The sequence below is a fragment of the Paralichthys olivaceus genome, chromosome 5 (assembly GCF_024713975.1).
Source record: "Paralichthys olivaceus isolate ysfri-2021 chromosome 5, ASM2471397v2, whole genome shotgun sequence".
Taxonomy (NCBI): domain Eukaryota; kingdom Metazoa; phylum Chordata; class Actinopteri; order Pleuronectiformes; family Paralichthyidae; genus Paralichthys; species Paralichthys olivaceus.
This window is the reverse complement of record NC_091097.1, coordinates 23,490,370-23,504,232: the sequence shown is the minus strand read 5'-3', so window position 1 is coordinate 23,504,232 and position 13,863 is coordinate 23,490,370. Positions and strand designations below refer to the sequence as shown.

The 13,863-nt window shown below is 41.4% G+C and overlaps 1 protein-coding gene and 1 non-coding gene across 2 annotated transcripts; one reads left to right on the top strand and one right to left on the bottom strand.

The window, feature by feature from the left end:
* Positions 1-1,214: 1,214 nt before the first annotated feature.
* On the bottom strand, positions 1,215-12,326 carry LOC138407790 (uncharacterized). Its single transcript, XM_069525337.1, has 2 exons — positions 10,470-12,326; positions 1,215-4,898 (listed from the first exon to the last, which is right to left on the bottom strand). Exon 2 carries the CDS (start codon positions 1,995-1,997, stop codon positions 1,302-1,304), a length of 696 nt encoding a protein of 231 aa, XP_069381438.1. The 5' UTR covers positions 1,998-4,898; positions 10,470-12,326; the 3' UTR covers positions 1,215-1,301.
* Positions 10,971-11,042, top strand: trnad-guc (transfer RNA aspartic acid (anticodon GUC)). The gene has a single exon. It is a non-coding gene; the product is annotated as a tRNA-Asp (tRNA).
* Positions 12,327-13,863: the final 1,537 nt, after the last annotated feature.

Below are 13,863 nucleotides of genomic sequence, written 5' to 3'. Positions count from 1 at the left end.
GAAAAAAAAAAAAAAAGGGGTGCCCTTTATAAAAAATCATGCATTGGTGGTTCAGTGGTAGAATTCTCGCCTGCCACGCGGGGGCCAGTCGAGAATACTGGACCAGTCCAGCAAGCCAATAGGATCGAAGCATTCTCTCTGGGTCCGTTCATTTATTTATTTATTTCCGATTCCCCAAAAGACGGGGTTCGCATCCCGATCGCGGTGTTATTGAACGTGATATTTCTGAGTAAAAAGCATTGAAAATACGTGGAGATTAACAATTAATTCTTATGACTCATGACTACTATGACCACTATATTGTTTTTATTTAAGCAGGACAAAAAGGCAGTGTGCAGTATTTCAAAGAAAGTTCCAGTTTTATTTATGAACATGTGAAATAATGCATATATGACAAATGAAATAATTGGACTGTAAGTAAAGTTTTAGAAATAATATAGATAATTTAAGACAACAATTAGATATGACAATGACACAGTACATACATAGGGAGGGGGAGTATATAGTGATAGATACAGTGCTAGTTAATATGACAAGTAGAAAACTGGTGTTTCTGGTCATGCAATAATGTTAAAGTAAGTAAAAAATATAAGTAAAAGAAAAAACTATACAGCTATATTCAGCTCAACAGAAGTCTAAAGAACCTATGATCTATAGACATATAACCATGCAGGACAATTAACATAATAACCCAATAACATATGAACCTTTTCATGTTTACAATCTATTTACTTTCATACAGAAGACTAGACGGAAGCATTGACTTATTTACATCCAAACGATTGTTAACAACAGAGCACTAAGTACATCTGTACAACAAAACAGTCCAAACTATGCACAAAAGATCAAGTTTCTACATACTGGCATATATACCTTTCACACATTCATACATTCAGACATTTGTAAAATAAATAAATAAAATTTAAAAAAAAGAACACAACAAACAAACCAAACTAGTTTCTGGTGTGTACATTTTCATGCATTCACACATAAATAAAAGAAAAAAAGAAAAGAAAAACAATATATGTACACTTTGTTTTACAACTATTAATTTGTAGTCTATTTACATATACACAGACAAAGAACCTGTACGTCTAGAGACATATACACAAGTCAAATAAGAAACATTAAGAACAATAATTAAATAAACAATAATGAAATAAAATACTGAAATAAAATGGTTACAAACAATGGGTATACAGGGAAATCATTTCTTCCTTTCTTCCACAGTTCTTTGTCTCTCAGCCTCATAGAAAGGAGACTGCTGAAACTCGGGCCAGCTCATCTCCTTGGCCATGCCCTTATCTCTGTACACCTTTGATGGGCAATAAATGTATTTCCCTGCCACTCCAGGGAAGCCCGTGTGAATGTGAGGGCTGTTTGGTCCCTGTTTCAGTTCCAAGCGGCAGAATCTGCAGAGGCGGACTGTTGGTTGTGGGTGTGGTTGTGGGTCTGGTTGTGGGTCTTGTCTCTTCCTCCTTCCAGGTGCTCTTGGCCCTGTCGCCAAAGCCAACCAGCTGGTCGTCCTCTGATGTGGCTGTCACCACACCCTCTCCCCTGGCCTCGTAGGCAAGGAGAGACTGGATCTCTGCAAAACTCAGAGCATAATTCACAAAGGACAGTAGACTATCCTTGCTATGCCCCTCGGGCCTGAAACGACCTGCAGCCTCCTCCTTACGCATATCCTTGACAAGGTAACATGTAGAGCCAACATCATTCTCCAAAAGCCACCTGAAAGCCTTCCCTTTATACTTGCCAAACTGCAGGATGTAGTCTCCTAGCACCTCCGTCCTGTCTGAGGCATCACCCCCTCTCTGACGAACTGCAGCCAGGGCATTCTGCCGCACGAGGTCCTCTCTCAGGGCAGACCTGTCCTGACGAGTGGGGTCATCCTTGATCCGTCTGGCTTCTGCAGAGGGTTCCTGTAAGAGAAATCCACCTGGTCCCTTGCGGAACACAACACTGAGTTTACCTGGGAAGAACACCGCCCTCTGCATCTTGACCTACCATAAAGTAAAAACATAAGTTTGGGTTATCTTCTATGAACTTCAGTCAAATAGTTCAGAGGGTAAAGGCAATAGTTTCTCACACCTCTGAGTCTGGGAGGAAGTACAGTGTGTGCGTGTGTGTGTGGGGGGGCTTGCAGTGAAATAGTTCATAGGGTCAAGACAATAGTTTATCACACCTCTCTGATCCTTATCTACTCACAGTGTGTGTGTGTGTGGGCGCGAAAACAACAGGGGGGTGGGACGGTCTTTGCAGCAGGAGTTGGAGAGCAGTTATGTGTGTGTGAGAGAGAGGGGGGGTAGGAGAAGTGAATGCCTAGATCAAAGTCTTATTACACTTGATTAATACTCTCTTGACAATCTACTGCTTGTCTGAAAGTCTACTCTGGCACTACTAGTTCTGCCAAATGAATTTGAACATATTAATATCACATTTGTATTTTAAAAAAAGAGATGGTATCAATCCCTTAGTAGTACAGCTGTTTTAGTTGATGCAATATGTAGCCTAACTAGTCAGACATCTTAGGAGTAACAGATCCATGGTGTAAAGATGAGTTAACATCACGACATCAAAACCAGATACACAAAAATATGAAATACAATCATGTTATCACGTAATTTCAACACACGTTTGTAGCGTCAGTCTCTTAGCAAGTGAGCAATGCTGAGGTAGGCTATAGTTAACTTATCAACAAAAGATTGATATAAACGGACTGACAAGACTATTTAACGTCACGTCATGAAAACTATGCATATAACTATATAAAACGATCATGTCCATTCATACTTTGACGTGTTATTTCACCACAAATCTTCTGCGTTACCCTGCGAGTGGTGCTAAGCAACTGCTGACACGACATTACTGTCAATACCGCGCTGACGAATATATGATATTAAGCAACAACCTAAAAACCACACACAATCTCAACAAATAGCATGATGTTCATTCATTATTTAGTCCATAATTACCCCAAACTTAATTCCGGGCAGTTCTATCGCATCAACCAAGCGAATAAGCAGCAGCAGCGAACTAATGTTATCAGAAAGCAGGCTAACTTTTATGAAAATAAAACAACGTGTCTTACCTTTGACGAATGAAAATGACTTGCATGTTTGAATGATGCACAGCCCCTGTAAGAACACGTAATGACATCAACAATAGACAGTGAATATGCACGCTTTTATGACCGTCTGCCGTTAGAGGTTTGCCTGAAGGAAAAAAAAAAATATCGGAGGACCGAGAGTCTATAGAAAAAGTCGGAACAGCGCCACAGCCGGAAGAGTGGCCAAAAGAATATTACATCCACACTGTGGTTCAGCACTATCATTGAAATGCATGTTAAAAGGCGTTTAGGTCGGTTTAGCTAAACTTTTCTCGAAGGCCGCGCGGGAGACCGGGGTTCGATTCCCCGACGGGGAGGAACATTTTTCTTTCATTCCTGGCGTTGACTAGTGTCCCCATCTTGTTATTACGTTGTTATTAATTATTTCATTCATTCATCTAGTACATTCGTTCTTTCATTCATGTCCCATGGAAATAGCATTAACTTTATAACCTTACCGTAACATTTTTTCGTGGTGTTGCTAAGTTAAGCTCACGCTACTTTATACTGTATGTGCAGCAGGAACAGAAAAGCACAGATATCGATGTTATTCAGGAAAATTTTTCTTTACATAAAATGTTGAGAATTTGCTGTGAAAGTGAAATAAATAAAAAACCTGAATCCACACCTGCATGGTGTTTCGAAAGTTGAGTAGAGTGATTGAAATGTCAACATGTCCTTCTGGAATTAGTTTATTTGTGTAACAGACAATGAAAACCATTTGAAACTTTATTCTTGGAATATCATCCAGTGTATTTCCACCACGCGTGGGGCAGCTGACGTGTTGATAGTATTTCGGCAGGACTTTCTTCATGTTGGTGCTGTTAAAATCCCCGGCCACAATAAAGGCAGCCTCCGGCCTTGAAGTCTCTGTCCTTTCAATAACTCCATACAGCTCCTCCAGCGCTGTGTTGTTGTCAGCGTGCGCCGGCACATACACTGCTGTTAGAACTACAGATGTAAACTCCCTCGGCAGGTAAAAAGGCCGGCATCTGATCATGATGTGCTCTAAGCTGGGAGAACAGTCCGAAGAAATGATCTCCACACCTGAGCACCAGTTGTTGTTAATCATAAAGCAGACACCTCCTCCCTTACTCTTCCCTGAGTTTATTGTCCGGTCCTGGCGATGAATGGAGAAGCCGTGCGGGACAATGGCGGCGTCCTGGATTGAGGGGTCAAGCCAAGTCTCCGTGAAAACCATAACGTTACAGTTCTTAATGTCCCGTTGAAACGCCATCCTGCTTCGGAGTTCATCCATCTTATTATCCAGGGATTTGATATTTGCCAGAAGTAAGCTCGGTAGAGGAGAACGGTTTTCGTGTTTCCTCAGCCTGACTAGGACCCTCGCCTAGGAACCTCGCTGTCTTTGTCTCCTGCGCCACGCAGGTAAAGCGTCAACAGGTAACCACGGATACTCGCCATTATTGTTGTTTGCTGGTCGTGGTGGTTTTTTGCTGTTTGCCAGCGACCTGATGAGTAAAAGTTGTTCTCTATCATATTGAATGATAGGGCTCGCTTGGGCGGTTTGCATGCTGCAAAAAAAGTTAAAAAATAGATAGAAAAAGTAAAACATAATGACACTAGAAAGTTGGTGAGGAGCTCGAGACACGGCAGCCATCCTCGGAGCCAGTGTTTTTTCAAAAGACTAACTCACAACCATTTTCTGCCAGACGATTCTGACCTGACCCTGTTGGAAAAGAATTGAGACAGAAGACGTTTTTTCTGCCCAGTTTTGAGCTGAGGACCTTTCACGTGTTAAGAAAACTGATAAACAGTGAATCCCCAGGGCCTGACACTGGTAAATACACCATAACCACCAAGCGGTTTTCTGAGGGGAGCCAAATCTCATTGCCAAGAATTTGCTACTGGGAGTCCTGTGAGATTTCAGAGGAGAGATTCAAAACTGCATGAGTGTTAGGAAATTGTTGTTATCGAGGAACCACTATTACAACATTCATGGTGGTCACTGTACAAAGACAACACAACCAATGACTTATCTTTAACAGAACAGCGCCACCCTAGTCTCCATATGGTTGATTTTGGTAATGCACCAATCCTCGTTAGTATAATTCAATTCAATTCAATTTATTTGTATAGCGCCAAATCATAATATACATTATCTCAAGGCTCTTTACATAGAAGGTCAGGACCTTAAAATCAAAATATAGAGAAACCCAACAGTTCCCACAATGAGCAGCACTTTGGAGACTGTGGAGGAAAAACTCCCTCATTAACAGAGAGAAACCTCTAGAACCAGACTCAATGTGGGCGGTCATCTGCCTCAACTCCGACTATACTCCACCATAAACTCAAATCAGTTTTCTGAGGGGAGCAAAATCTCATTGCAAATAAATCCACTGTTCTTGTACAAACGGAATTTCCAAACTTGCTCTACCAGAGTAAAATTAAGATATTGAGACTTTTCTGGAGAATGTGGGCATCGATCCATGATGTACCACAGAAGACCTGTTTACCAAGGAGAATTAGCTCAAATGGTAGAGCGCTCGCTTTGCACTATTGAACTGTCAGTTCCTCTTTGTGGGTGACATCCACTCTCTTGTAACTCAACGTAAAACATCTCAGTATCAGAATCATCTCAGTATGCCTCTGCACACATGTGTGCATAGGCTTGCTTTGGTTTCTTGAAAACAGGTCACTTCTCTTTCTAGATCCTCCTTTAGGTTCTAACATAGTAGTGGGAGAATTCAGCTATTTCACCTCTGTGGCCCTTTGCCTATCCTGAGATTGCTTGTGACCCTAATGCGTCACACCATAGCAGGGTGGGTCAAGGGCTTACACGTATCATCAGCTATTCACACCTGTACTCAAGAAGCTCCAACACTCCACTGGTTGGTGGGAGGTTAAACAACCTGCATGTTTAACACAACAACTCTGAGGATAGGTGAAGATCCTAGAGTGGTAAAATACCCAAAACCTCCCACAAGACTGTTAGAACTAAAGAAGCCTCTTGGGTGGTAAACACAGCAGCAGGGTCCAAATGTGTGATGTAAGAACGATAATGCCGAGTGTACAGTTAAGTTGTGAGTGTCACAAGTTTACCTGGGCGTTTTCACTGAAACAATAACACATGGTGAGTGGTTCGCAGACTTCACAGTCATCAGAACATAAAGGTGATAATGCTCCTCAGCCAGATCAGTGGCATAGTGGGTAGCGTCACCACCTTTAAGTGAGACGTTTTTATGTGGAGCACAGCGTATATCTACTCCCATGGTGGGATTTTACTCACATTTATATTTAGCCCCACAACTAAGTGGTTTTGTCTGAAGACGATCCTGACACGAAATAGCACTTTTATTTTGAATGATGTTTCCTGAAACGTCCTCAATTGCCTGCTACACCACATTGTTGGTGAAACTTCAAAGCACGTAGTCCTCTTACAGAAGAGAAGAAATACACAACACTTTGTTCGACAATGAAGACGTTTAGTTCGTTTTCCAAATTTGCCTCGTCACACGTGTCATGTTCACACTCAACACAGTTCAGACAGATCATCTGTGGATCACACACAGATAAACAACACTCGCAATACAGAAACTACGAAAAACAAACACCGTGTTCTGATGAGCGTTTGGGTTGTTTTCATTCTCCGAGGACTGAACCTCATGGTCGAGAACATCGAGCACATCTTTTAAGATCACGTCGGCTGACTTTAACCAGCAGCGAGAGTCGTAGGACACATGAAGCTAAACACATCCAACAAAAGCACGATCATCAACTCTACTCACACAAACACCGCGCGAGCTTTCACCTTGTTGTTCATGTGAGGCATGTTTTCATGTGACAGGTGTTTGGTGTGTGCGCATTGTAAATGATCACCAGCGTCATACAAAGGCACTTTGCGTGGAGCTGGCCACGTGTGTGTATTCTTCATAACTCCATGTGTCTCCAATGAACGATAGATATAGATTAATAAATGTGTATGCTTCAAATGCAGAATGTGAAAGAAAGATATTTTTTAAAGAACTTGAAAAATGGTGCAATGAAAGAACTGTAGCCTACTGATGGGTGATTTAAATGTAGCACTGACATATCAAAAAATAATGTGTTCAGAAATGATGTCAGCAGAAAGATTCTGAAAAATGTCATGACCCAAACAAATTTAATAGACATTTCTAATGTGTTTAACAAAGGTAGCAACATTTTCTCAATATAAAATATTAGCCAGGGTGTTAGCAAATAGAATAAAGACAGTAATAGGTACGGTGGTGGGAAACACACAGGCTTACAGCATACCAGGAAGGGACATAGCAGACACAACGTGGACAACTCATGCTGCCAGATACTACAGAGAAAGCCTCACTTATATGATACATCAGAAAAAGGGGTTTAGAATGGTTGGTTTATTTGTCCATCCAATGTCTATATTGCTAAACCTTCAGGGTTGCCATTCCCAGTTGACATTAGAGGCAGGGTACATCTTGAACAGTTTGCCAGCAGGGTAACAAACAACTAGAAAATCTCTCCTGCTGAGACATTTTGAATGGGTGCCTTTTGGACGCCGCTCCTCCGCACAGAGACACATATTATCCAAGTTCACATGAAATCCAATTTCAGAGAGACATTATGTTTAAGAGAGAGAGAGAGAGAGAGAGAGAGAGATAGAGAGAGAGAGAGATGGTGAGAGCGAAAGACATTTCCAAAAGCTGCTTGATTTTATAATCATGCATGATCTAGGTCGGTGACAGAGTGACTTGACCAATTTCAGAGAGACAGAGAGAAACTCCTATCACCATCCATGGCATTTAATCTTACAAATTCAGCCTCTTTCAGGCTTCCTGGGAACATCCTGTAACTATTTGTGGATTTTATTTTGAAAATCCAGACTCCTTCGGGCTTCCTGGTAAGGTCTTGTCATCATCCAGGACTTTTATTTTGAAATACCAGCATCTTTTAGGCTTCCTGGAAACATTCAGTAACTATTTGGGCTTTTTATTTTGAAAATCCAGCATCTTTCAGGCTTCCTGGGAACATTCTGTAACTATTTGGGGGTTTTATTTTGAAAATCCACTTTTTTTCCGACTCCCTGGGAACATCCTTTAACCATCTTGGGGTTTTATTTTGAAAATCTAGCATCTTTTAGGCTTCCTCGGAATATTCTGTAACTATTTGGGGGGTTTATTTTGAAAATCTAGCTTTTTTAAATCTTCCTAGGAACATCCTGTAACTATTTGGGAGTTTTATTTTGAAAATCCACTCTTTTTCCGGCTCCCTGGGAACGTCCTGTAACCATCTGGGGGGTCTATTTAGAAAAACCAGGCTTTGTACAGACTTCCTGGTGACATTCTATTACAATGAGGGAGGGTTGTTTATTTTTATTTTCAAAATAAAGGCTCATTATATGTTTGCTGGTAACATTCTATTATTCAGACCACCCCTCAAACAAATGCTTCTAACTCAAAATCTATAACTCCTATCTGAGAAATAGACACATTGTGAGAATCCTAAGACTTTGACCGACGTCCACATATGTTTTTATTTAATAAGAGTTAAGAAATGAGACCGTGAGAGTGAGTTAGAAATTTAGTTTTCTCATCAGGAATCATTTTTTAAAGCCCATCCACTTTATTATTTTACTTACAAAAACTTACAAATTAATTACATTGCGTTGAGGAATGTCCAGTCACAGGTGACTAGGGGTGAAAAGGTATACCTTATTTCGGTATACCACGGTGGTGTAAAAACACATTGGTGACACCGCAAGATTTCCAAGCTCACGGTGACGGTAATTCATTAATTATTTTATACGAGTAGGGAACTCACAAATAAAACATTTCACTTCACGTTCACATTAAGATCAGTGGTGGTCAGTCGTCACTCTGTCACATTATAATCTAATTTTACAGCTGCAACAGTAGATTGAAAAAGCGTTTCCTACCTGTGTATATTCCATTCAGTTCAGGGCAGGCTGCATGGTCAGGGTCTTTTAGTTGGTTCAGTGACAGTCCAATCAAAAAGGTAGTTTTGGTAAACACACGCGAGACCCACATGAAAAAAGCATGGCTTGATGATGGCAGACTTCGAACCAGAGGCAGATTTACCTGCGGGCCCGGTTGACCCGGTGTGCCCTACTTCACCACCTCTTTATCCTCCGGCCAAGCGACTCCGTTCATTTGTTTGGGAGTTATTTAGCTACCCAAAACAACCGGATGGATCCATAAAGGACGACCAAGAGCCTACTTACAAACTATGCAACAAGAAAGTAGTTGCAAGATTGGCGAATACATCTAACATGACGTCCCATCTCCGCGAGTGGCATAAAAAAGAATATGCACAGCTTAAGTCCAACCAGGTAAAATGAATCATTATAAATCCCACTGTAGCCGGTCTACAATGTTTCATTCAAAGAGCATTGTTATTGTTGTTGTACGTCACGTTCATTCTCCGTGGAACGGCATGGTCTTGTTGTCTACAAATCTACAAGGCAACTCTACGTCGCTTTGCAACGCTTTGCAACGCTTTGCAATGCTTTGTCGAATACAGCCAGTGACCGTATTCGACCAACACTCACAAAGCACTGCTCAATAGCCATGAATCTGTGAGTGAAATTAAAATATGAAACCTTTAATGGCAGTGTAAAATCACATTGAACACATGAAAAACACGCAACAATCCAATGCTTAATCACAGAATGTCGGTGCCTGTGTTATCAAGATTATAAGATTTCACACTATGACCTTACTGACACATAGACTTATATTTTGTTGATGCTTATGTACTTTTACTCATTTAAACGATCTACATTTCATTAATTCCCTCAAGCATATCACACATTATCTAATGAATCTGAAATCCTTGATTGATTTTCTTCATTTGGTCAAGAGACCAACCTCAGTCTCAGACAGTGATCACTGTAGCTATCAGTGCAACATGTGTATAGTAGCTGCCTAGCTCAGGATTCGTGTATGCTCCGCAATGATGTGCATCATATAGAAGTCAACCTGATAAACCCCCAGGGGCCGCCATGTTGTGCAGTCGCCATGGAAACGGTTGCTTCTTGAAAATCTTCTTTGATGATTGATGTGGGGGCAACCATCAAAGGGGTTGCTGGCCTGCAAATCCTTATCAAATCCAATCAAAGAACCAAAAACTGTAGACATTAAAGGATATTTCTTTGGTCCTCTTAACTACCAAACATATTTTGAAAAATTTGAAATGTTAATCTTTTATGTGGCAATGACATTGACTTGAAACTGAGAGCAGGCACTGCAAGTCAGAACTGTTCATCAATAGGCAACACAAGCACAGCATTCTGTTTACAGGGTATATCTTAGAGGCTCATAGAATCAAAACACTAACTCAATCATTGTCTGCCAGACGATTCTGACCTGACTGACCTGACCTGACACTGGTGAATACACCATAACCACCCATATATATATATATATATATATATATATAAGGTGAAGAGTATAGGTCCAAGGACAGAAACTTGAGGAACTCCATGACTAACTTGCATGTGCATGGAGGGGTCATTGTTGACGTTAACAAACTGAAATCTATCTGATAAATATGATTCAAACCAGTCTAGTGCAGTTCCTCTGAATTTATAATAAGGTCAGTTCAGGAAAATCAATAGAAGAAAATTGGTTCAAACATAAATCTGGTTCTATGGTTTCAGGACCAGACAATGTATCTATGTATGTGCTATTCGTGGGGAGGAGGTGGTGGATTTTGTTTGCATGGGTTCAGACCTTCTCTTTATCGTCTTGCAAATAATCTATTGTCTTTGTCAATTAAGCCCATGCATTGCATTGACGCATAGTTACATTTTGGGGGAGGTGCATGTCAGGTTAGGGCATAAGGCTCAGTCTGCACATGGTTGAATAGGGCAATGCACCAATCCTCGTTAGTATAGTGGACAGTATCTCCGCCTGTCACGCGGAAGACCGGGGTTCGATTCCCCGACGGGGAGGAACATTTTTCTTTCATTCCTGGCGTTGACTAGTGTCCCCATCTTGTTATTACGTTGTTATTAATTATTTCATTCATTCATCTAGTACATTCGTTCTTTCATTCATGTCCCATGGAAATAGCATTAACTTTATAACCTTACCGTAACATTTTTTCGTGGTGTTGCTAAGTTAAGCTCACGCTACTTTATACTGTATGTGCAGCAGGAACAGAAAAGCACAGATATCGATGTTATTCAGGAAAATTTTTCTTTACATAAAATGTTGAGAATTTGCTGTGAAAGTGAAATAAATAAAAAACCTGAATCCACACCTGCATGGTGTTTCGAAAGTTGAGTAGAGTGATTGAAATGTCAACATGTCCTTCTGGAATTAGTTTATTTGTGTAACAGACAATGAAAACCATTTGAAACTTTATTCTTGGAATATCATCCAGTGTATTTCCACCACGCGTGGGGCAGCTGACGTGTTGATAGTATTTCGGCAGGACTTTCTTCATGTTGGTGCTGTTAAAATCCCCGGCCACAATAAAGGCAGCCTCCGGCCTTGAAGTCTCTGTCCTTTCGATAACTCCATACAGCTCCTCCAGCGCTGTGTTGTTGTCAGCGTGCGCCGGCACATACACTGCTGTTAGAACTACAGATGTAAACTCCCTCTGCAGGTAAAAAGGCCGGCATCTGATCATGATGTGCTCTAAGCTGGGAGAACAGTCCGAAGAAATGATCTCCACACCTGAGCACCAGTTGTTGTTAATCATAAAGCAGACACCCCCTCCCTTACTCTTCCCTGAGTTTATTGTCCGGTCCTGGCGATGAATGGAGAAGCCGTGCGGGACAATGGCGGCGTCCTGGATTGAGGGGTCAAGCCAAGTCTCCGTGAAAACCATAACGTTACAGTTCTTAATGTCCCGTTGAAACGCCATCCTGCTTCGGAGTTCATCCAGCTTATTATCCAGGGATTGGACATTTGCCAGAAGTAAGCTCGGTAGAGGAGAACGGTTTTCGTGTTTCCTCAGCCTGACTAGGACCCTCGCCTAGGATCCTCGCTGTCTTTGTCTCCTGCGCCACGCAGGTAAAGCGTCAACAGGTAACCACGGATACTCGCCATTATTGTTGTTTGCTGGTCGTGGTGGTTTTTTGCTGTTTGCCAGCGACCTGATGAGTAAAAGTTGTTCTCTATCATATTGAATGATAGGGCTCGCTTGGGCGGTTTGAATGCTGCAAAAAAAGTAAAAAATAGACAGAAAAAGTAAAACATAATGACACTAGAAAGTTGGTGAGGAGCTCGAGACACGGCAGCCATCCTCGGAGCCAGTGTTTTTTCAAAAGACTAACTCACAACCATTTTCTGCCGGACGATTCTGACCTGACTGTGTTGGAAAAGAATTGAGACAGAAGAAGTTTTTTCTGCCCAGTTTTGAGCTGAGGACCTTTCACGTGTTAAGAAAACTGATAAACAGTGAATCCCCAGGGCCTGACACTGGTAAATACACCACAACCACCAAGCGGTTTTCTGAGGGGAGCCAAATCTCATTGCCAAGAATTTGCTACTAGGAGTCCTTTGAGATTTCAGAGGAGAGATTCAAAACTGCATGAGTGTTAGGAAATTGTTGTTATCGAGGAACCACTATTACAACATTCATGGTGGTCACTGTACAAAGACAACACAACCAATGACTTATCTTTAACAGAACAGCGCCACCCTAGTCTCCATATGGTTGATTTTGGTAATGCACCAATCCTCGTTAGTGTAATTCAATTCAATTCAATTTATTTGTATAGCGCCAAATCATAATATACATTATCTCAAGGCACTTTACATAGAAGGTCAGGACCTTAAAATCAAAATATAGAGAAACCCAACAGTTCCCACAATGAGCAGCACTTTGGAGACTGTGGAGGAAAAAGTCCCTCATTAACAGAGAGAAACCTCTAGAACCAGACTCAATGTGGGCGGTCATCTGCCTCAACTCAGACTATACTCCACCATAAACTCAAATCAGTTTTCTGAGGGGAGCAAAATCTCATTGCAAATAAATCCACTGTTCTTGTACAAACGGAATTTCCAAACTTGCTCTACCAGAGTAAAATTAAGATATTGAGACTTTTCTGGAGAATGTGGGCATCGATCCATGATGTACCACAGAAGACCTGTTTACCAAGGAGAATTAGCTCAAATGGTAGAGCGCTCGCTTTGCACTATTGAACTGTCAGTTCCTCTTTGTGGGTGACATCCACTCTCTTGTAACTCAACGTAAAACATCTCAGTATCAGAATCATCTCAGTATGCCTCTGCACACATGTGTGCATAGGCTTGCTTTGGTTTCTTGAAAACAGGTCACTTCTCTTTCTAGATCCTCCTTTAGGTTCTAACATAGTAGTGGGAGAATTCAGCTATTTCACCTCTGTGGCCCTTTGCCTATCCTGAGATTGCTTGTGACCCTAATGCGTCACACCATAGCAGGGTGGGTCAAGGGCTTACACGTATCATCAGCTATTCACACCTGTACTCAAGAAGCTCCAACACTCCACTGGTTGGTGGGAGGTTAAACAACCTGCATGTTCAACACAACAACTCTGAGGATAGGTGAAGATCCTAGAGTGGTAAAATACCCAAAACCTCCCACAAGACTGTTAGAACTAAAGAAGCCTCTTGGGTGGTAAACACAGCAGCAGGGTCCAAATGTGTGATGTAAGAACGATAATGCCGAGTGTACAGTTAAGTTGTGAGTGTCACAAGTTTACCTGGGCGTTTTCACTGAAACAATAACACATGGTGAGTGGTTCGCAGACTTCACAGTCATCAGAACATAAAGGTGATAAT